Genomic DNA, 24,061 nt, shown 5'->3' on the forward strand with positions numbered 1-24,061 from the left:
TCATGTGCGTTGCATTCAGATGGCAATGGAAATGGCCAGACAACAGGTTATATCTTTTCTTTCATTGTTTAATTATTTACATTGTCCAGTTTCTCTGCCTGCAAAGTTGACAGAACATGACACAGATTAACATATTAAATAGAGGGAAACCTCTCTTACAAAAACAATGTTGGCTGTAGATGAAAGCACACTCACTACAAAAGTCTTAAACCTCTACAGATGGGGAGCACTGTTCCTCAATCCCATCAAAGGTGTTTCAGAGGGAAAGAGTTGGATTAAATACTTTGTGATTAAGCAATGACAAAAGCTGACTTAAAATTGATTTTTTTTTAAATGCCAGTGAGAAATGTATTAATAAATGCTCCATTTTTTCCCTCTAAGTCCATGGAGACGATCTCAGGCTGCAGTGTAACAGTCCAAGATGTTTTTGGGTAGAGCAACTGCACCATTGAATAAGAAATAGCTAAATATCTCCATGTTATAGAGGGAAGTGAGACTTTTATCAGCATAGGCTTATAACAGAAAGCAATTGTAAGACATCAGTAGTCCACTAAATGTTCTAGTCTCAACAGAGTACAGTTTGATAATCCACCTCTAAGAGGAGATTGACTCACAGTCAATTCAGAGTTAAGACTTCTAGTTATTTGCTAAAAATGAGTCACATTTACAGACTCAGTCACAGCAGCAGGTCTGCAGGTAAAAAAATAGACAGATGAAGATATGTAAGCAGCCAGCAGGTGAGCTGAGCAGCAATAAAAAGCAAGTTGATGATAGAACAAAACAGGACTGAGAGGATGACAGAAAAGGGGAGCAGAATGAAAACACAAGGCTGCTTGGCTATTTTACATTTGAGTCTTCGTAACATATTTTATGCTTAAGAGATATGAGCTTTCCCCACATTTTAATGTCTTCTTGTACAGTGGTGTGACAGTGCAAACAGCTCCCTGTAGCACATGTTTCAAAATAAGACTTATAAAAAGCATTTTTACAGTAGTGACAGAAAGATGAAATTCTCCTAAAGCCAAGCCTTTGGTTGAGAAATGATTACACTTCTGACATTTATATGATATTCAGTGATGAAAATACTTGGTGTTAACAATAGCACCTTTTGAAAATGAAGTACTGAGGTTGTTTTTGGACATCATAAAAGAACATTCACAGCTTTGAGGTAAAACACTCTGCCTCTAGTGGTGTAGAAGTGTTCATCTTCAGAGTATTTTATTTGCTGTTGTGTTCCTTTATGTTAACCAGGGAAGAGTAGTGATAGTTTCTGTATTTCTAAAGCACCAATAAATGGATGTTTTGTGGGCTAGAAAAGGATTTGTTACTGAGATGTCCTCTGTAATGCCTCTCTGTTCTTTGGGAGACTGTCCCATTATATGTCCATTGGCTGCAACCAGTCTTATAATTATCCTCTCACCTCTTTAAAGCTGACTTATCCCTAACTTTGGCTTTAGGTCTTCCTATTACAACATGTCCTATCAGTGGCTGGAGTTGGCAGTTGTCGATCAGGACCAGCAGGTGGAGTATTTAGAAGACAAGCTTTTTGGGCACCTCCCAGCTAAACTCTGGTCGTCCAAAGTGGCCATAAGAGGCTGTTTCCTGGTAGATCGGCCTCTTCAGATTCAGTTCCCTAGGGAAGGATACAGAAGAAATGCAACATCGGCGGTGAGAAAGAACTGTAAGTATGTCACCAGCACTATATTTTATATATGTACTTTTGGTTGTTCATTTTCATTCAGCATTTCATGCCTGTACAGTGGGGAAAAGTATTTCTAAGCAAGACTTAAACTGAAAATTTAAACCCTTAAATGTAATTTGTTGTTACTGTATTATTTATTTATTCATTTTAGTGATTCAAATCACCTGACTTACATTAGGAATTATCCTGTGACACATGCTGAACTTTTTTGTCACATCCATGGCTTCATCCATGGCTTATTTAAAAGATCAGCTTGTAAATCCTCATTTGGGCATGTATGTGCTGGTTAATGCTATATACTTGTCCCTATACAAATAAAAATTAAATACATAGATTAATTCAAAGTTTGACAAACAAATGTTTATCAAATCTCTGTATCTATAATTACATACAGCCTCTATTACAAAGTGCAAATATTTAACAGTTAATGGGCTACCATCTTAAAGCCAGTGTTTGCAGCTTGAACATTGCCAACTTTGGTGCCCCCTAGTGGTAATATCAAAAAAAGCAGAAGACAGCAGCTCATACAGTAACTGCACCAGTTTTCACCAGGCTGCACTTTAAAATTCTTTATCAAGTAATCTGCACATTAAGTAATCATGTAGTCTCTGAAATGACGAAAGAAGTGGTGAAACAGTCTAAAATCCAAGAAATATATCATTTACTGTCATATTTGATATGAACACGTAGCAAATCTTCACAGTTTAGAAACTAGAAATTGTTGGATTACTGGCAATCATTTTGATTGAAAAATAACTGCTATCAGAATAATTTGGCAGATGCTATAATCATCTCAAAAACTAACACAGTGGCTTTAAACAAAGCAGTCTCGTCTTAACATATGAGGAATGCAAAGGTTGTATTCAAGTGTTTACCTGACAATGACTCCTGGCCGCAGATCAAAGTTCTTGTTGACAATATGGAGCAGCTCTGACTCTGTTTTCTGGGAGGAACCATAGGTGAACAAGGAGATTGACAGAGGATGGGCCACTCCAATAGCATAGGACACCTGTAAACACGCCCAGACAGGTAGATAGAGATGTTTTATCTGCACGTTCTTGATTCTTCAAACACTGGTCATTGACCTAGATGACTGACACTCACCTGAACCAGAACTCTCCTGCACAGTTTGGCTTTGACCAGAGACTTGGCCACCCAGCGAGCAGCATAAGCAGCCGAGCGGTCGACCTTTGAGAAGTCTTTGCCAGAGAAAGCTCCGCCACCGTGAGCTCCCCAACCTCCGTATGTGTCTACAATGATCTTCCTGCCTGTCACACCAGCATCACCCTGGTGGGTAAAAAAAATTAAAAATCAGTGGTTACTTTTTTAGGTTTTTTTCTTTGTAAACAATTTGTTTTTTAGATGAAACAAACAGTTTGAGTGTGATGATCACCTGAGGTCCTCCGATGACAAAGCGACCACTTGGCTGGAGGTGGTAGATGGTCTTGTCATCCAAATATTTAGCAGGAACCACAGTGTTGATGACCTGATTGATGCAATGTTAAAACCAAAGATATGACTTCCTATAAAACAAATCATAAGTGAGAACCCATTTAGGCATGTTTATGAGGCTCTACCTTCTCCTTCAGGACCGCCTTCTGTTCCTCCAGAGAGATGCAGTCATCGTGCTGGACAGAGATCACGATGGTGTGAACTCTCTTGGGGATCACGGCTCCGTCCTTCTGGTCATAATGTACTGTCACCTGTGGGATAGAGCAGAAGTCAACAGTTGGTACACAACGGTGGAATTTGTTATAATTTCTCATTTGATATTGAGTTCTCATTTATCTGATTTCCTGCTGTTATAGTGACCCAAAGTTGCCCATGGGATGATTCAAGTTTCTTATTATTGGATCTGTTTTCTTGGGCAGACCCTGACATAAAACTAAAATGAAATTTGATATTTGATATCCTCTAGCATCTTAGAAAAAAGTGTCTGTAATATCTGAAAGAGCCTATGATTTATGAAGCTGCTGCTGGCCCCTTTTCCTACTGTTGCGACCAGATAATTTCATTCATGAATATTTATTTGGTGTAGAAAAAACATGTGCTCAATCCTATCTTGGATACATCTAAAGCTCTATGTTCATGTTGGTTTGAAGTCTGACCTGCTCTATTTTGCCTGATGTTATAACAGCCTATATTTGAAGTTGGACAAAAGTACATGAGAGACTTTGTGTCAGTGGCTAACTGCCTCCAAATCAGTCAAAAGTCTATTATTTCAACACAGACAGCTTTATCTTAAGTACTTGCAGTAGCCACCGTTGATCCGATTTTGTCTGCTGGCTCCAAAACTAAATTTCTTGGAGGACACCCAGAGTAGAAACAATAAACCAATTCACCAATTGTTTCTGTTTTTTTGAAAAGGGGGGGGGGGGGGTGTTCTAGCACAATATGCACTGTAACCACACCTGTGTTTTAGAGTCAGGACGCAGCCAGGGGATGACACCGTTGCGTCTGAGTTCGGCCATCTTTGCGTTGAGTTTGTGGGCCAGGACGATAGTGAGAGGCATGCACTCCTCTGTCTCATCTGTGGCATAGCCGAACATCAGACCCTGCAAAGAAGAGAGACAGGGAGAGTCAGACGAAACATTGATATGCACTGTACTACATTAGGCTAGCGAGAAGTCAACTAGAGCTCGTTATATTCATATAATATCAGTACTAAGAAGAGATCTATGAGAAAATCCTGAATCAGCAAGCTTTATTTTACATTCTTGGATATGGTATTCTTAGATTGCTGACTTGCAAACTGAATTACACTTAAATGATGGAATGTAACTGAATACATTTACTCAAGTATTATGTAAGTAAGTGTTGAGATGCTGGTATTTCCATTTCATGCAACTTTATACTTTATAAATTTTACATAAAGCATGTATAATTAGTTTATAAAATACAATACACTGTTTAAGGTTAAACCAGTGTTTTCCGGTCTTATGATCTCTTACAAAAAATCAGTATCTAGCTAAAGCCTCTGGTCATGTTTCCGATGTCTTTGAGTTGTTAGAAGTTCTATCAAAGAGAGATTTTGCCTCTAAACTTCTCAGATGGTTTCATTTCAGAGATTGTTTGAAGCCCAAAGAGAGCCTGTGGCAGTCTGGCAACATTACAAATGATTATCTGCATGATTGAGGTTTTGCGACTTAAAATTGAAAACAGCAAAATGTGTTCCACCAAATGTTGTCTTGCACTGAGTCAAACAAACTGGGACTTTTGGGACTTTTTTGTCACTATCACCCAGACCTTGAGCCAGCAGGAGCCCAAGGACACATTGTCCTGTTGCAACAGCCCTACCTGGTCTCCCGCTCCAATGTCCTCCTCCTTTCTGTCAATGTGGACTCCCTGGGCGATGTCTGGACTCTGCTGCTCCAGAGCCACCAGTACGTTACATGTCTTATAGTCAAAACCTACAGAAGGAAAAAAGTTACTGAGAGAAAAACTGAGGGACACAGAGAACACTTTTTGTCCCTTTCCAGGTTATTTTCTCACCTTTGTCGGAGTTGTCGTAGCCAATGTGTTTGATGGTGTCTCTGACCACCCTCTGGTAGTCCACGTTGGCCCGGGATGTGATCTCTCCACAGAGCAACACCATGCCAGTCTTACACACCGTCTCTATCAATACAATCGACACATTACAAATGTAGTTTTTTTTGTAAAAAATATCTTGTGATCTAACAAAAAAACTTTAAACAAGTATCTACTTTTAGACTTTGGCCCAGTTGCTGTTATCAGCAAGTTCACCGGGTTACGCTCCCAAATGGTCATCCTGTGATATTCAGAAGTCAATATTGAAATACAGTGAATAATCTCAACAATGCAGATGGCCTAAGTTCCAGGTGAGATTCAGGCCATTGGATCAGTTTGTTTATATACAGCTGTGTCAGAACTGTTGCCCTTTGTCTTACTTTGTCTTACTGAGATTACCTTTTTCCCAGATCCTTTTTTTAAAAGCCATAGTCAAGATGATTGATCTGAATTTACTCACCACAGGCCACTTTGGCATCTGGGTCCTGCCTCAGGTGAGCATCCAGAACAGCATCGCTGATCTGATCACAAATCTTGTCTGTGGAGAGGCAACAAGCATTAAACTAAAAGTTCAGAGCACAGAAATTGCGTTATTTGAATTTATGATTGTACTGCGATCTCTAAACCTGTTTATTTGAGATATGTGAGATTTGTGGCAGGAGTCCCTGAAAAAAGAATATACTGAAGCTTTATTACTGTAGGTTTAGCATAATATTAACAACGGAAGTTGTCAGTTGAGGGGCTAAGTGGTTACACGCTAATATTTCAAACAGGAAGAATGTTGGATTTGAGTTGCATCAGTTGGATTTGAGTGCAGCAGCGGGACAATGCCTCACAAAACGCTCCATTCATCTCTCTCTGTTGTCCTGCTGAAGCAATGCAATACACGTATTACATCAGAAACAACACCAACATCTGGTTGCACTGAGTCTGCAGAACACAGAGGACCTCAAAATACAATTCAAATCACAAATCACAAAGTGGTATGATTGGTATAAAATAGTTTTCATCTTTGGTTTACAGTCTGCAGGTGTAGAGCTGCATATCTTTGTGACAGCCCTGACTCAGATCCCAAAAAGCATCCACTATCTATGGGAACAGCCCAGACCTCAAAGTGTGTTATCAAATCAAAATATGTGTGCTGTAGCTCTCTGCCAAGGCCACACACCTCTGTGAATGTACAAAAAATGTTAGGAAAGTTTTAACCTTGTGAATACTTGGCCTTACATAGGCTGCACTGTTTAATGGAAAGAAAATACAGAATCTAATATTTTCTTTAAAAAGAAATGTTCTACCAAACAGAGCATCTGTAAGAAGATACATATAAAAATACAGTGACGTGGGCAAATTTCATTTGGACTGGCAGCTTTGCCGTCTTCACACATGGAAATTACACGTGGACTGTGCAATAATAAACAAAAAGGAACAAAAATGTTACTGTTGACCATGTTAACTTAAAATTTCAGCCATCTGCCTTTCTTAACAGCACTTGTTATACCATGCGCTTAAGACAATTCCACACGTTGCATTCTATTTTAAAAGATGGTTGAGGTTTTTTGGATTCAACTTTTTTAGATTATCATTATCATGTGTTTGTATTTCTCTCTTTTACTGGTAACTAGCTGTACTGTATGTGTTTTCTCTGTGTGAATGTTATTTGTCTTTTACGACACCTGAAAGACTACAGTAATGTAAAGGAGTAATGGTTACTCTAAATGATATGGAGTAAGATATGATCTCTATCTATGAAAATGTTTGACTCTGGTTGGGAACTGGTTGACTCTGCAGTGTTTACTGATTATCGATTCTGCACAGGGGACTTTGAAAGGTTACATATTTGTGAAAGGATTACAACACATTGACGGGAGAAGGGGGGTCTAAAGTAGAGTACAGTTTAACTTTAAGCTTTAAGTTTGACAGGCTCTCAGGTGTGTATAGAACAACTGGGTATCTCTTTACTTTATGTCTCACAAAACAGTATGCAAATATTTCATAACAGTTCATAACACATTATAATGTAGTTGTACTAATATACAGTTATAATTCATTATATTGTTTATACGCCAGCATTCACTTATGGGTGTCCACAGGAGGAGTTAAAGTCGTTAACAAATACATTAGTAATTGCTTATATCTGCTTACAATTAGTGTGATATAAACCATATATTAAATGTTTATGTGTTGGTTATAAATCTTAAACAGGGGCACATAAACTTGTGTTGACAACATGGGATTGTTAAGTTTTAGAGTTTAATGACAAAGGCTGACTGCCATATCAAACACTACAAACCAGAACTAATCTCCTCTGAACTCTCTCATTAAATGAATCCTTCTCAATGAACTGACAATCCATGGAGAAACTGTAAGGTCGTTTAAATTCACTTAAGGCTGCAATACGAGTTGTTCTGTGACAGCAATTTAGACTGATATGTCCCGATTTTGCACATGTCCCCATGTCACTCTGTCCTGTTGCTCTTTTGTTGGTCACTTTTTCTTCGGCATGCAACCTAACACCAGCCTATTACACATACATTCACCTCCTGCTGGCCATAAGTGAGAGTGAGAGTGAGGGGCAGTAAGCACATGTTGCTGTGAATGGAATACCAACCATGCTTGGAGAGTAAATATGCAGCACTGTGAGGTTATTTTGGACATATAGTCCAACTTGCAGAGACTTTATTAATATGCATTAATATGACATTTCTGCAAAATCACATTACAATTTGAAATGTTACATCTATTACTCTGTGTATAGGTGAGAACAAGGTAAAGATAAGTTTTTGAAATTGTTTGTTTTGGGTATTTTGGACATGTTTTTGACATGTTGTGAAATGTTTTATAGCACAAACTTTAATAAACTTCACTCAGTGTGACCTGAAGTTCACACACAGGTAGCTAAAGTTGAGACTCACCTGGATGTCCCTCTCCTACAGACTCCGACGTGAACATGAAAGAGCCATCGTCCAGCAGATCACTCATTTTTTTTTTTCTTTTTTTCTACAGGACCAGGTACTCAGCAAAACTCAGCACAGGGACAAAAGGTTCCTCAGTTCCCACCAACAAGCAGTCCAGAGAGATCTGAAAGCTGCTTTATATTCCTGCTGGTTCTCTTTAAGGGAGAAATGAAGAAAGGGAGGCAAACAGCCCTGCAGCCAATACAGAGCCTATCCTACAAAACTCCACGTCTGAGTCCACATGGTCCAATATATATGGCTAAGAGAACACATGCACACACGCACACACGCGCACACACACACACACACACACACACACGCACACACACACACACACACACATGTCATGTGAATCCATGGTACAGTCCATTCCAGGGGGGTGGATGATGGGAGGGCATTTCAGCTTGTGGAAACTGCTTGTTAACCCCTTGTTTTCACTATGATCCTGGAGTGTGTGTTTATGTTCATAATCTCTGCTTTGACAGCTTTGCTTTAGGGTGTGACGCTTCATTGGTGGGACCAGGAACGTCCAAAATGGAGGGGGTTCCCCTCCCCTCATCACACCGGTGGGACAGCTCTGTCTGCTGGGACTCAGCCAGGTTGGGGCAACCTATGGACAGAGGGAGAGAGAAAAAGGTATTTGTTGTCAACTGCTAAAATGATTCAATTACTCCTGTTTACATCATGTTCTGACCAGTTAGTCTGTTCAGCAGTGGTGAAAGAACACAAAGTACATACACTAGAAATGAACCAAAACAATGACGTGAATGCTAAATATGTAGAGCTGCAACAATTTATTGACCTAAAGAAAATTAATCAGCAATTATTTTCTTAATGGAGTGACTGTATATGATTAATCGAGAAAATACTTTTCCAAATTTTTCTATGAAAATGATTCTTATTTACAGCCACAAAAAGATGAAGTTACACATTCCATAGTTAATCAACACCTTCCAGCCAATCACAATCTAGAATGATCAGTGGCCATGGTGCACTGATCAGCCACGGAGGTCAAATAAATGTAGCTAAGTAAAAATAGTGGAAAAATACAATAATGTTTGTCTCTGAAATGGAGGACAAGTATTATGTTGGATGAAATGGAGAAAGTCCTCTGTGTTTTGTATGTGAAATCTTGACATGCAAAAGAACTGATGACTGTAACTTTAAAATAAATGTAGTAAAAGGTATATTATTTCCCTCTGAAATGTTGTGGAGTATAAGTTTAAAGTAGCATAAAAGAAAAATAACAGGATTTCAAAGTTGCCCTTCACTGCAGTACAATGTAATGAGTTACTTTCCATCTCTGCTAATAATTAAGTTTAGAGCAGACAGTCACCTGTTGTCTAAATGCTCTTTACTATCCAAGTCCCGGCCTAAGGCTATTGTCTTTGTGCACAACTGCAGAAAATCTCGAGCCATTTCCTGAGAGAAGATCAAATAATGAAGATAAATCTCTCAGATATCTCATGGCCTTTCAGGCGACTCACCGTGCCTGTGTTTGTGCACAGAACCAGGGCCTGTATAGGACTGTTAGTGCAAGTGATGCTCACCAGCAGATGCACACACCAACATAGTGTGTGTGCACACACAAACATAAACCTGGAGTAACAATAGGTCTGTCAACCACACACAGACACTGACTCTGTTCCTTTTCATATGGTGCACAAGCTTTGCAGACAGTGAGAGATAAACAAATCTCTCTTTATTGTAGTGTAAACAGTGCGGAGGGACAATCCCTTTCTCTCCATCTCTTTCTCTCATCTGGCTCTAATTTCAGTTGGTGTTGAGTTGGCCTCATGAAATGAGAGGAGAATTTTAACTAGCTTTCTGTAGTGAATAAAATACTACTCTTCCTGACTGCCTCATTTAAAGCAGATTCAACCAGAAAACAAACCATAGAACCATAGAGCCCATGTAAACTGTGATTGCATGACCTTTTTTCTTAACAATTTAACAATTTTTATGGGAAGTTGAGAAATGGCTATGAACTAGTTTCCTTTTGTATTTCAGAGTATTCATAGGCACAGTAGGCTTGCAGGTCTTTGCAGCTGCAGGTCTTTTGTGGGCCTTTAGTACATGCAGGTTGTTTTTTTCCAGTAGTGAACAAGAATTCATGATAAGAGAGCACTGCAGGCATTATCAACACTATATAATGTTAAATATCCTGAAGTTGTAGCTGCACTGCAGTTATACATGCACACGTCATGGCTTCATGTGTGTTAAGCAGCTTATTTAATGTTTGTGTTATTCAGAGGAATGGCTGAAAATTCAAAACAGCTGTGTTAGCATACAAATAAATACCACTTAAGTAAGTAGCAAGCTGACAGGGGCTGGGTATGATATAAATGCTGTGGGTTTACAGTTGCAATTATTTACTAAAAGGTAATGGATAAAAAGTTGAGGTAATGGTTTAACAGTAGCAACTGATAGCTATAGGAAATTGTTGAGCTTCTGCCACTCCAACTGGAATGCAAACTTGACCAAATCTAAACAGTGCCACTGTATAAAGAATATTGCAGAATTGGAGATAGACACAGCTGCTGACGGCACAGGGGGCAGAGGTCAGAGACAGTTAAAAGAAACAAACATGAGCTAGATTAAACTAGACAAGGCATGAATGTCCTGCCTGATGCCAAAGAGAGCAGAAAGCAAGCCTGATGGCACAGTGAGTGACCTCTGGATGATACACCTCTGTTTGTTTTGGCTTGACGAGAGTCACTGTGCCACATTACACTATGTGAAAAAGTGAAAGACTGACTTCTCTCTCAGTTTGTGTGGTTCGCCTCTAAACATTTGTTAATGACTGACCAGGAAAAGCGTTTTTTTTTTTTTTTGTAACACTAACACGATGGTTCTGGTTATGTTGAAAGATAACTGCTATCAGAGTTTTGACGTGTCAACATTTAGCATGAGGAGGGTAAATGTATGCAAGGGACTACTTGGCAAACTAATTTGGAAAATAACATAATCCAGACAATGTTGTATTCCTCAAACCGTAACTCATCGCCTTCTACCTCTGTTCTACATTAATGTTGACAGTGAAACAGAGACTATGAGGGATTTAAAAGACAGGGTAAAGTCTCTTGAGGTGAAATATCTGACCTCTCTGTGCACAGGTTATCATGCACATGGAGATCAGGCCATCAGGAAGAACAATGCAATCATGAACAATAAGGTCAGGCCATATTTCCAATAACAACTGTGTATGGCTCAGAATGTAACTCACTTTTGTTGTGTTTTTGACTATATCACTGTACTAATCCTGATTAATTATTCAGAAGTGTTGATTATTTCTTTATGTCCACAAAGCAAATCTACTGCATAGTTATCTTCTTCCTATCTAGCTGTCTTTTCTAGAAGACCTGAATCTAAATTTGTAGAAAACCACAAGCTTTCCAAGCAAATAAGCTAAAGAATATCTCTCTATCACTTTTCTGTTTACTTGTCAGCACTAGCTATGTATTTTTGTTACTATTTTCTATTTTTTGTGCCTCTTAAACCCCATTTTGATTCTGATTGTCTGTCTTCATATGGGACCAATATTCATTGCCCAATAAAAAACAGCGCTTGCACTCCTTACCAGAAAGTTGATTCCAACCTAATCGTTGTCAGGTTAAAAAAAAACAAAAACAAAACAGAACTGTTGTCTTTTTGCATTGATTTGTGGTTTGGAGTTAGTGTACAGGCATTACTGTTCATGTTGGTGTCCAAGAACCTTACACCCACTGGCGATGATGATGTAATTTGTATCCTCACTGTGCTACTATGACTCAGAGGAAGATGTACCTGCTCTCGCCACGATTTGTAGTAAAACAACAATTCCCAGTTACGCTTTACTCACATTTGATCTATATTGACAAGATTCACATAATCCCACAGAGAGGGAATTAGCAGATTCTTAAGATATATTCTAAAATGAATGTTATTGCTGCCACTCTATGGGCCCTCTATATATGAGTTTAGTAGGTCAGTGTAAAGAAGTGGATTTATGAAACTTACTGAGGACACACTCTAGATAAAGATAAAGTTCAGATCCCCCTGAACCTTTACCTGTTGGGCCCCTCAGAAGCAAAGAGTAAAATGATAAAGGCCCGATGACCTTTGTGTTACTACATGGAAGGGGGGTTTCCAGTTTGTATCAAATCTTTACTTTATGTCAGAGGGCATGAAAGGCCCCTTGCTTTGAACTTATCATGTATGCTAACACCTTTAAAGGTGTAATGTGTGCAGTTGAATTAAACTAACTGAAAAAACAGAACCAGACATTAAGTGCATTAATCCCTGAAATACTACAATAAATAATAAAAGTGTCTGATATTACACATTATTAAGAAAGAATAAACACAATGTGGTTGAACCAATCACAAATCACTTTGACAGAGTGAAGCCACATTACAGTGTCTCCTCCTTCTGCCTGATTGGCTACATGAAACGTGTGTCATATTGACCCTTGTTGTGTTGCAGTTAAAAAGCCAGGGTCACGGCTTTGGGGTCACTGTGGGGCTTGAGAGTCAGTCAGACTCAAACTTGACAGAACAGGATGAGATAAATGAACCCTGGCAGCCTCAGGGGCTGTTAACACCTGTTTGTCTTTCCTCAGGTTCAAGGGCGTGCAGTTTACCTCTGCAACTTGTCTTTGCTCGTGTGGTTACCAGCCAGTTTCATCTGGATGGCAGTCAGAGCAGGCAGACTGAATTGGATCTTACCAGTCTTGAGTTTTTATTGCATAGCTGAGAGATTGTGGAGCAATTAGTGTGTATAGCTTGTTATGTAAGGAATTACATATTAAGAAAGAGTAGATAATGCGTAGTACATCTATTTATCAGTGGTGTTGTTATATGCTTTTACAGCCATATCTGGTTCCCTGTGTTTTGTGTAATTTCCTACAATGCAAATTTTTGGATTCTTGTTTGTATTTATCTGTAATTTATGCTTGAAAAGTGTTCATAAGTATCATTAGGGGGAATTTTGGCTTCATAGAAATACCAAAGTTACCAAAGTTTTTAAAGTTCACTCAAAACAAAACAAAGTAAATCCATCTCTGCCATCAAGCACGACTTGAAACAGATCCCAAAGCAGATCTCTTTTTTCATATCAACTCAGACAGTAATTACTATGGTGCTCCATGTCCTTCTTTTACTACTGCCCACTTTGCTCTCTGATTGGCTGTGTTCTCACACTAAGAATTTGACATGTCAACCAATGCCTGCGGGCGAGAACACCACACAGGAGGTGGGGCGCAAATGTTAAACTGTGATTGGCTGCACACTCCCCACTAGAGTAGCGCTGGTCCAAGATGAGACTGCTTTGTATTTGTGTGTATGTTTGCATGTGTGTATGTGTGTGTTTGTTTGTGTGTGATGAGAAACCCAGCTATAACACAGTCTGACCAACCCGACCTCACTTGAACCTCACAAATTAGGGTTTTGCGCTCTGTGATGTGTGAACTGTTGACAGCACACTGACTTGTCTTTACCACGAATTTCTGATGATCTGAAGAATCACAAACACAAGTATCATTTTTATCATATAACTTACAAAAAAATCCAGTGTGTTTTATAGTAGATGACCTGAAATGATTTCATAACAACAAAAACAATCATCCAGGCAGGCTCTATCACACACACACACACACACAGCCCAGCATATGGCAGAACAGCCAGAGGGAGTGCAGCAGCTGGGCTTGTGGAGTGTCATCCTATCCCATCTCTATTCTAGCCCATTTTGGACCCTCAGCACATTCCTCTGTGAAGCTGCCACCAATGAGTGAAATATTACCACAATACTATTCTAGCAATTCACTTTCATCACACACATTATATACAAGAGGATCATCTGATCAATGATACCTTGTAGTAAAGTGTAACTGAAAAACAATTAAACTGTGTCTGAGATAATGTATGTTCACACCCCTTTACACACAGTTAACACACCTTGAACCCCCTTAACTACACTGCACTCAGGTGGATTCTTATTCTATCAGCATATAAAGCTGCTATCTCCACTGGTAGTGGCTGTAAAAAGAGTCATAAAATGGATGCAGGATGTTTTTGAGGATGGATGTATCTATAAATATCATTAAAGAAGAACAGTCTGATAGTGGCACAATCTATCTTCTTAATTTATAAGTGGAGTGCAGCACTATGTTTTTGGAAAAACTGAGACTAAAGATTTTCTAATATCAAATCACCCTTATGTGTATAAATGGGTTTGAACAAACCATGATCAACAACTTCCAGTGTAGTGCAGTCCAACATCATCATCATCAACCATAGTCTCAAAAGTGACCGTAGAGTTTAATTGTCTTTTACAGTCTTATTGAAGATTTTACTGACACAATGATTCAGTCGTGTGGTATAAGTCAGACGATGTATTATCTAATTATGAACTAATTTTTATATTATATTGTTCAGTCAGCTGGAGCTAAAACAATTACTGTATCGAGAAATTGATTGAGCAACTATTTTGATAATCAGTTAATGATTTGAGTCACTTCTGAATCATTTGATGCTGATCTTTGTCACATGTGATAGTGAATATTTGGGTTTATAAAGGGCACTATTATGTAACATTTTATACACAAAATGATTATTCACTCTGTAATGTCACTAACCTGCTGCAGGGGTCAGTCTTGCTATGAGCTTGACAGCTGGAGTGTGATCTCAGGGCCTTTGCAGCTCCCTAGACTAACCTGACATGGCTGTGAAAATCTATTTCTTACAAAGGTATGGTAAAGGTATGGTTATCACCATCTCCACACCATATATATATATATATATATATATATATTATATATATATATATATATATATATAGTGAATATTGGCATTACTCTCATATACTTTTTACAGATTCTATTTATATTATTTATGGATATAAACAGCTTGAGACTGATTAAATCAATACTGAAAAAAGCCTTTGAAGAGAGCTGCACTTTGCACCATGCTGAACCTGGTACTGAGGATCCAGCTCAACATGAGCCTTGTTTCACAGCAGTCTTTGAGAAAATTCCTATCATGTTACGTCCACATAAGCAAGGCTTTCACTGTGATTGGACTGATCTGAGTTTAGAGGGCTTAAGGAGCTGGCTGAAAACATCAGATTCCTTCTCATTAGCAGCGAGGCACGGTCTGGTGAGTACCTCTTTTTTTGTTGAGGTATTGTACATTATCAAATGTTAGGCCATTGAAGACTTTACTATTTCATCTCATTGGTATTTTTCTTTTATTGTTCCAATCAAACTTTGAATGAGTGTCAAGTGGTCACATGGAAGAGTGTATTCCTGCTCATGAAATTTCTGTGAAATGTTTGTGTTTGAGGTTTCTAAGAAACCTAAAAGAAACATGTTTATCATCGAGTACAAAAATAAGATAAAGAAATTAATAAAGCATGCATGAATGCACTGTTTCTCATGCACGAAGCCAAATAAAGATGCATGATCTGATTGATAAGGTCAAACCATCTTAATCTTGTTAAAACTTCCTCAAGCAGAACCATATATATAAGTTAATCTTTTTATATGTTTTCTCTATAGGTGGCCTGTGGAGCGAGTTTTGGGGTCATGGTGCCTGTGACCACGGCCCTGAAGGTTTTCAGCCTGTTTGTTGCAGAGCTCATCAGCTCCATCACAGATTGGTTCCAGACAAAACCAGCATGGGCAAACATAGAGGTGCTGGAGAACACAGAACTGAAGACTACTGGAGGTGGTGAGTCAGACAGCAGACACAAGCAGAGTCTATTAACTTTCAGACATGGCACACTTTTTTCACTTCAAAGTGTCTCTTTTGCATGAAGTTCCCTCTTTGTGCTACTATCCCTGAACTGCAGCTCAAAAAGGAAACACTTTGTGGGGAAGCAAAAACAAATACATTTTGTGCTAATAAGACTGTAACAACTTGATTTATCTAACTCATATTTAACTTCAGATAAACTTTGCAATACGTTTTCACACGGAGGACATGAGGACTGTGGATTTTGTCCCCCTTCACTTCCACTGGAAGTACGTAACTGTGGACATCTTTATCTAAAGAATAAGACTTATGCCTCTGTCTTTTTTAGTCCATGAACGACACAAGGCAAAAACTCTGTGGGAGAAGACTGGAGCTGTGGTCATGGTTGTGCGGCGACCTGGATGATTATTGTGCAGAGAGGTATGAAATCACATGCCTGTGTGTGTATCAGTAAGAGAGTTCTCTGTCTGAACTTTCATTCATGTTGTTTGATTCTCTCTGTCCCTCTCTATCTGTAGGAGGCTGCTGAGCTGTCCTCTCTAAAGTCCCAGCTGCAGGACCTTGAAGTCCCTCTTCTTGCTGTGGTGAAGGAAAACCTTGGCAAGGAGCTGGACTGCTTCAAGAAGTACTTCTCTGGAAAGGTCTACGTGGATCAGCAGGTCTGCTTTTGCAAAACCCTCCCCTACATGCCTTGAAGATATTAAGAGAAAAATAGAGGGTTACATAATTTAAGCCAATAAGCTGCTTTTATATTATTCTCATAGAAAAATTTCTATCGGCCCTCAAGAGCGATGGATGTTTCTCTCCATGTTTCTGCGTATTGGTGTGTGGAGGAACCTCTGGCGGGCTTATCGGAGGGGCTTCAGGGGAAACCTAAGGGGTGAAGGACTTGTCCTAGGTGGAGTCTTTGTCATTGGGCCCGGAAATCAGGTAGACAGAATAATTATTTTCTGACAAGTGTATCTGGATGTTTTCATGGGTTATAATTGTGTTTTTTTCCTTCCCAGGGTATTCTACTGGAGCACCGCGAGAAGGAGTTTGGGGATAAAGTGAATATGCTGGCAGTACTCAGAACAGCCCGCAAAATGCAAGATGGCATGGCAAGATAGATCTCAAAATGTGAATGAATGGACTGCTTGTTAGTGTGGCATTGTGTAATAGTGTTTCCATATGCATGTTCTTCAGTCTAACATGTCATAGTCTGCTCATACTGCAACTGCATAAAGCACAATTTCAATGTCTTTTTGGCTGCTTGTGTGTTATGCAATGCCACAGCTCTGTGGTGAAAATGTGCCACTTTAACTGTTTATTGACCCACTTTCTGCTCATCCTGTCTTGTTGTGTGGTGGTCATTTTGTGTGCTTTAATGAAGACCTGTTTCTAAACTCTATACTGAGAGAACAGCTCTGATGCCAGCACATCTAAATCCAACACCTTTAACAAGACAGTTTTGGCCTGAAATGATGGAGAATAAACCGCTGAAGTGATTATGTGCTTTTTGTGTCTGACATCTAACAATAAAACAATACACCAGTCATGCTAACAGAAAGTTTCTCGGCATATTTGCCTGTCTATGTGTCCTGTTTTGTCTTGTTCCCTTCCTTACTCTCTTCTTTCAAATCTTCTTACACGGCCATCTTGTTCGATTAGTTTCCCCTGCTCTGTCTCTGGATCGTTTAGTACGCCTGCGCGGAAATCTGTTTACAAAACGCTTGAGCGGAGCGGCGCAGCTTGTCGCTTCATTGATTCTGGTGAGTGCGCATTTCCCCCCAAACTACTACGCTCATTTTTATAACACGCTGAGGCAGGTGTAGCTACTAAAGAGGTGCACCTGCTTCAGCGAACCGGGCTTGCTCAACAAATCGAGGACCTAACCATTAGCCGAGCTAACTGCTAATTTATCGACTGTTTGCCGCAACACAGTTCTTTGGCAGTAACTTTACAGGACACTGAAAGTATGCATGTGTTATGTAATCATTACCCAGTGGCCTTAAATTAATGCATCCAACTCCTATTAAGTCACAATTTTAAAGTGCAGCCTGTAGAGCCAGCAGTTATTATCATTGGTCACTTATTGATAGGATCAAGGTCATCAGACACAGGGTCATCAAACAGACTGGATGTCTGTTTTCCGGTGGGCTGACGGGGCGGGTGCTGGCTCAGCTTTTTTGCCACCTCATCTTTGCAGGTATCAACAGAGGAGGAAGTGTTCAGAGCCTTTGCTTACTAAAAGTTCCAAGTTTAAATTCTTGCATTCAAATATTTACAGTTTTATTGTTGTTATTTATCGTGCAATAGTAATAAGCCAGAACAAACAGGAAGTGAAATATCACACAATTTCTTAACCTCAATGTCAAGGAAAGATATGGAGGAGAAAAGGACTTAGGAAAAGACAACTATGATTGTTCTCAGACAACTGAGAATCCACCTGCACTTACACTATATAAAAAAAGTGTTGTTTGTAACACAGAAAAGATAGGTACAGTAACAAACACAATGTTGTAGGCTACAACTCAAGTGAGGTTTCCTGTACAAAACAGAATCACACCTCTTAATGAAAGGATGTTCTCAGTTTATACTGAGGGTACATTTAACCATCAGTTACTTGCTGGAAGTGACAATAAAATGGATATTGCTGAAAATAAAAATAAGAACAAAACAAACATAACATGCTGAAATTATATAACAGACAGGAGACAAGTAGAGAAGAAGTTGAGCCACTAAAGTAGTTGAGTTAAGTAAAGTAAATTATATTCAAACATAAGTGTATAGAATTCTGGCATTGGTGCTTTGACCTTTTTATGTGTTCATTAAGTAGAGAATATTTGCATTTCACATGGTGGGAACATAGTGAAATTACATTTATGTGTATAGTATTTTGTTTGGATGAAGATACTGTTAACTAGAAATTCAACATGTTTGTTCTTCAAGATTACTCCTAACTGGACTTGAAAGAGAAGAAATCTGTAGTTTGGAGTTCAGCCAATAATGCAAGGATTTCCGTGAGGTTAGATCATGTCACAAGTTTATATACAATACTATATACTGCTACTATAGCTGTCGAATAAATATAGTGGAGTAACAAGTGCAATTTATTACTCTGAGATTGTGAAGAAGTATGAATTATTATCAAATGAAAATAGTCAAGGTAAAACACCTCAAAACTGTGCTTAATGAAAGACATAATCAGATCCTTTGCAAAAGTTTCTCTAAAAATACTGCACTATTTATATACATATTTATACTAATGCATTACATAAGTAGCATTTTAATGTGGTATTTGGTCGAGGTAGAGCTAATTTAAACCACTTCATATGCTTCTCGGTTGTTTTATCTATGACCAATAGTATTTTAGAAGCTCATAATATGTTTGGTATCAAAAAATCTTAATTTTCGCTAATAATTATAGTCATCTAATCAATGTAATGGAGTAAAAAAGTAAAGTACAAATTTACCTCTGAAATGTTGTGGAAAAGAAGCAGAAAGTAGCATCAAATGGAAATAATCAACTGCAGTGCCTTCAAAAACTGTTCTTAACAGCATGATCATTCCTCCTTGCATCACTCAAGCATCTCATTAATATAGTAAATCTCTTTATTTATTAGATGTGAGAATTGTTTAGTAGTATTGTGCAACACTGCGTCATATTTGTTAGTTCTGGCAGCCCTCATTGCTTGCTCTGCAAACTACATTGTTGTGTTTGTGAGGCGTGGGTGTCTCTCTCTCTGTTGGCTGCTATCACCATTTTTTTCAGCCCTTTGTCGTCGCCAGTTATATAGTGTCAGACATCAAAAGTGGTTGGGTGACTCATGAGCTAAGTCTCAGGGGATAAAGTACTTCTTCACACTTGGGAAATGGAGACAAGTTAGTATATTACATTTTTACTTATTGGCTTGTTACAGACATTAGATAGATTTGATCCTTTTTAAAACTTGAGTTCTGTTTTTGTTTTGTGCAATATCTCATTTTTAATTCACAGTGCATGAATTTCTCTGTGTGGCGTATCGTAAACTGACTCCAATGTTTATGTTTTCAGTATTTTTTGTGTTGATGTGGGAACTTCACTGTAGAGCTCAGGCTTTAAGAATAGGAAGTTTATTTGCAGGCAGAGAACTGTTGTACCCCAGGCAGATCATGAAGACAGGAACTGCACATTTCATGCTTTATTCTCTTATCATGCTTTCATTCGAATATTGTACACTCTGCTGGATGGACAATAAGTTTATATTGTGAACATAAATAAAACCTGACTGACTCGTTTAACAGTAGGTAGAATGTTTTAGTTGGGTAGTTCATATTGGAGGTAAGATGCCAGGATTTTTTTTTCTCTCTCTATGAAATCAGATGCAGAATGGCTTGTGGTAGAGGTGGAATGTGTTGTTTTGTAACGGTCTCTTGCATGGTACAGCTGGCTTACCTCTCATAGATAAGACTTTTTTCTTTTTTTTTTCTTTCAGTGAACTCTTGAGGGTGTGTGTAGTGAGAGGGTCAGACTTTTTCCATGGTCCCGATGCTGGCTCTGTCTAGATGTTTGCCTGCGTTGAGGTGGACTCTTCCCCTGCGCTGCTCTGTCCTTTCTCTGGCGAGTGATACCATGAGCAGCCAGTCCTCAACCACAACCACAACCCAGATTTTAAAAACCCAGACTGCTCTGTTTCACCAAAGTAGAGCCAAAGCCAGTCCCGGCCCAAACAAGCCCGCTTCAGGCAAGGACATATTGGACTGCCTACACAGTTAGCTGGTCACAATTTTGTTTGTAGAAATAGTGTTACAGTTGTAATCTGTTTCCCTGCTTTCCCTCCACTTTGTGCTGGTATGACTCTAGTCTTTAATGACACTGAGAGGTGTTGTGAAAATAGACAAAATAGATGAGCCATGTAATTATGATTTTATCTTTCAAGTGTTGTTGTCACAGAGCATTACTGTAACAGAAACAATTTAAAGTCACGCGTTACAGAAAAAATGCTTCTAAATTGTGAATATTTGCTTTCTACAGCAGTAAACGGATTATTTTTTTTGAGTAATTGTTGGACTAAAAAGACATTTGAAAACATTAATTTTCATTATCTTCTGACATTTCAAAGACCAAACAGTTAATCAAGAAAATAATGGATGGAATTATTTTTTCTCTGCAAAAACAAACAAAAAGACAACATAAAAACAAAAAAACAATGGCTGTCATTAAGAATCATCAAGATTCACACTAGCCACAGTCAAAAATAGCATCTTCAAACCGTGATTATCTTGTCATGCTGTTGTATCATCCCATCTCAGTAAATATATGAGCTATTTACTCTCGCAAGTGAGGTTTAGATTAGAGTAGATTGCGAGAAGGCCATTCTCGTCAAAAGCACCACTCTAGTAGACTGATATAACCTCACTCAAACCACTCACCCAAGACAGAATCTGCAAGCTGGGTCTTGCTGGTCTCTCAGCCTCAGGAGATTTGCGGTCTCTGTGTAAAAGTGAAAGAAAAACGGCTTTGTGGTGAAACGTGCAAATATTAGCGTGCACATCTGGTGGAACGGATGTAATGAGCAATGTGAAAGAGAAATGCAATAAGAATGTCAAAGTAAAGTGTCTTTTGCATTATGACTATGTCAGACCTCTTTGCTCATGTTGTTGCTTTTTGTGCTGCAGTGTTTTCCTCCGGGCTGGAGGGGGAGCTGTTTGGGATGGGGATGTGGTCGCTGGGTCTGGGTGCTGTCGGAGCAGCCCTAGCTGGGATCCTCCTGGCCAACACTGATTTGTGTCTGCCTAAAGCTGCCAAGGCATCGCTGGAGTACCTTGAAGATGCTGACCTGCGCTCCACCACAGATGGTAGGCAGGCTTTCTGATTGGCTGTTTAATAATGTCACCCACCAATAAGCCTGTTTTTCTTAACACTGGCAGCTGTTAAACCCATTAGGAGGAGAATTAACATTACATGAGAACCAGAATCAGCCATCCACAGTTACATGTTTGCATGCATTGTACATGCAGTGAATGAGGTTTTGTGTAGCATTTAAGGCAAAGCTGCTTTCTCAAATCTGCTGGTATTACAGATTAGATCACTTTGCCCAAAGCTGAAGGTGGAGTTGATGTGTTATTCTTAATAAGCATGTTCAACATATAGGTCATTCCATGTGAGCATGAACATTAAACTTTTTCTACATTTGAAGGTCCACAATCGTCCACACTATGGCTTTAATGAACCCATGAAATTCTTATAAGTTTGTTTTAAAAGGAACACGTCAGATTGGAGACATGTTTTCGACAACAGTTTCTTCTTGTTTTGTCTGCAGATGACAAGGTCATCAAAGCAAAGGGCCTGTGGGAGAAGAACGGGGCTGTGGTCATGGCCGTACGACGACCTGGATGATTTTTGTGCAGAGAGGTGATAGAAAATGTTTCTGAGTAGTAGAGGCTGTTGTACTCACTGCTGAGTGTATGTGAGTAACATTCTCCCTGATGGTATAATCTCTCTCTCTCTCTCTCTCTCTCTGTCTGTCTGTCTGTCTGTCTGTCTGTAGGAGGCCGCTGAGCTGTCCTCTCTGAAGCCCCAGCTGGAAGAGCTCGGGGTCCCTCTGGTTGCCGTGGTGAAGGAGAACGTTGGCACAGAGATCCAGGACTTCAGACCGCATTTCACTGGGGACATCTATGTAGATGAAAAGGTTAGTGTTGGTAGATAGCATCAGATCTTCAAGAGCTGTTATAAATACTCACCTTCATGTCAGTCAGTCTAAAAATCATTATTTTATATGGGAATAAGCTATTTATCATTAGTTACTGGAAAATGAAAATAATTCACAATGATCCCTCTGCATTACTATATCCATCTACCAAGGGGTGTTGAGTTGAGTTGGCACATCAGATGGTAAAACTGTTTTTTCTTCTAAAGAATCAGTAAAATAAATCTCTTGTATGACAGAAAATCATAATGTGATTTAAAAAATATAGTGACATTCATTGAATCCTTTCCTGCATGTAAAATTTCTTCCCTGTGATTTCAGAAACACTTCTACGGCCCGCTGCAGAGGAAGATGGGGGGACTGGGGTTCATTCGCCTTGGAGTGTGGCAGAACTTCATGCGGGCCTGGAGGTCTGGTTACCAGGGCAACATGAATGGCGAGGGCTTCATCCTGGGGGGAGTGTTTGTCATCGGGCCAGGAGACCAGGTAGCGTAGCACACACCCAGAGTAAAATATGATTCGGGTAAATAGAGATTTACAAAACAGGTGTCTGTATTTTTAACTGCATGTTGTGTTTTGCAGGGGATTCTCCTAGAACACCGTGAGAAGGAGTTTGGCGATAAGGTGGATACTGCAGATGTTTTAGAGGCTGTCAAGAAAATTGTCCCAGTGAAATAAGTACTTTTGGCATTAGACAAAGAGCAGATACACTGTATTTAGATCAAAAGTAGAGTTAAGCAATACATTTTAATTTGACACGGCAAGTTGCAGTCAGACTTTGTCCATCACTGAAATATTGATATTGTAATGACATTTGCATCTATTTGTTTTGTCTTTTGCACATTAATTTCCTGCAGGTTACAGAAATAAAGCTGTGAAATCCTGGACAGAGCCAGTAATATCACACCATTTGTCTATAGTATTCCGAAGTATTCTAAGTATTCTGAAACGGGTATTAAAACCAGGTAGTAAAGGACTTAAAAGTCAGTATTTTCAGTCATGTTCATCGACCATTAAATTTAAGGTCACTTGAAATTTTTCTTCATAATTCAGTCTAAATGCTGGATTTCACATGTGATTAATAATTCTATTAACATCTGTCAGTGGTACATTTTTAATAATGATCCTGTGTGTTATCTTTGTTTGTTTCTCCTGATCAGGCGCATAAATGGGCCTCCAACATGGCTGACGAGTGTGTGGTCTGTGTGTGTGATAATGACAACCTGACTCTAAACTCATCATCGAGAGGAGCAGGTTTGATGCTCAAACACAAACAGGTCTGGCCACCTTTGCCATGTTGGGGAGTATTTGTGACTCACATGTTCCCTTAGTATATGTTTGTGTGTGCTTGTGGAAGAGACACTGTGTGGACCTGTACATGTGAAAAATAGCTTTAGAAAATATAAATAATAAATAAAGAAGAACCTCATTACCATATCTTCACTGTGTTGTATTTATTATGCCTCTGTCTGGTAT

The 24,061-nt window shown here is 39.1% G+C and overlaps 2 protein-coding genes, 1 long non-coding RNA gene and 1 pseudogene across 7 annotated transcripts; 3 read left to right on the forward strand and 1 right to left on the reverse strand.

The window, feature by feature from the left end:
- Nucleotides 1-47: 47 nt before the first annotated feature.
- mat1a (methionine adenosyltransferase I, alpha) lies at nucleotides 48-8,419 on the reverse strand. 2 transcript variants are annotated; one of them, XM_018678413.2, is made up of 10 exons: nucleotides 8,143-8,418; nucleotides 5,691-5,768; nucleotides 5,195-5,317; nucleotides 5,000-5,112; nucleotides 4,114-4,257; nucleotides 3,280-3,405; nucleotides 3,096-3,188; nucleotides 2,807-2,989; nucleotides 2,578-2,711; nucleotides 48-1,633 (listed from the first exon to the last, which is right to left on the reverse strand). In XM_018678413.2, exons 1-10 carry the CDS (start codon nucleotides 8,207-8,209, stop codon nucleotides 1,531-1,533), a joined length of 1,164 nt encoding a protein of 387 aa, XP_018533929.1. In that variant the 5' UTR covers nucleotides 8,210-8,418; the 3' UTR covers nucleotides 48-1,530. The 2 variants fall into 2 exon arrangements, with proteins under 2 accessions (XP_018533929.1, XP_018533939.1); XM_018678423.2 differs by lacking the exon at nucleotides 48-1,633 and having other exon boundaries at nucleotides 2,574-2,711; nucleotides 8,143-8,419.
- LOC127143434 (uncharacterized) lies at nucleotides 2,601-4,047 on the forward strand. The gene is made up of 3 exons (XR_007814834.1): nucleotides 2,601-2,731; nucleotides 2,831-2,992; nucleotides 3,292-4,047. It is a non-coding gene; the product is annotated as an uncharacterized LOC127143434 (long non-coding RNA).
- A 6,708-nt stretch (nucleotides 8,420-15,127) lies between the features above and the next one.
- On the forward strand, nucleotides 15,128-17,474 carry LOC108884544 (peroxiredoxin-like 2A; annotated as a pseudogene).
- A 74-nt stretch (nucleotides 17,475-17,548) lies between these two features.
- LOC108884520 (peroxiredoxin-like 2A) lies at nucleotides 17,549-24,022 on the forward strand. 4 transcript variants are annotated; one of them, XM_018678459.2, is made up of 7 exons: nucleotides 17,598-17,665; nucleotides 20,372-20,620; nucleotides 21,555-21,734; nucleotides 22,199-22,290; nucleotides 22,427-22,567; nucleotides 22,907-23,071; nucleotides 23,168-24,022. In XM_018678459.2, exons 2-7 carry the CDS (start codon nucleotides 20,416-20,418, stop codon nucleotides 23,261-23,263), a joined length of 879 nt encoding a protein of 292 aa, XP_018533975.1. In that variant the 5' UTR covers nucleotides 17,598-17,665; nucleotides 20,372-20,415; the 3' UTR covers nucleotides 23,264-24,022. The 4 variants fall into 4 exon arrangements, with proteins under 4 accessions (XP_018533983.1, XP_018533975.1, XP_018533991.1 ...); XM_018678450.2 differs by lacking the exon at nucleotides 17,598-17,665 and adding an exon at nucleotides 19,652-19,778; XM_018678467.2 differs by lacking the exon at nucleotides 20,372-20,620 and having other exon boundaries at nucleotides 17,549-17,665.
- Nucleotides 24,023-24,061: the final 39 nt, after the last annotated feature.

Source organism: Lates calcarifer, linkage group LG16_LG22 (assembly GCF_001640805.2).
Source record: "Lates calcarifer isolate ASB-BC8 linkage group LG16_LG22, TLL_Latcal_v3, whole genome shotgun sequence".
In the NCBI taxonomy this organism is placed as follows: Eukaryota; Metazoa; Chordata; class Actinopteri; family Centropomidae; genus Lates; species Lates calcarifer.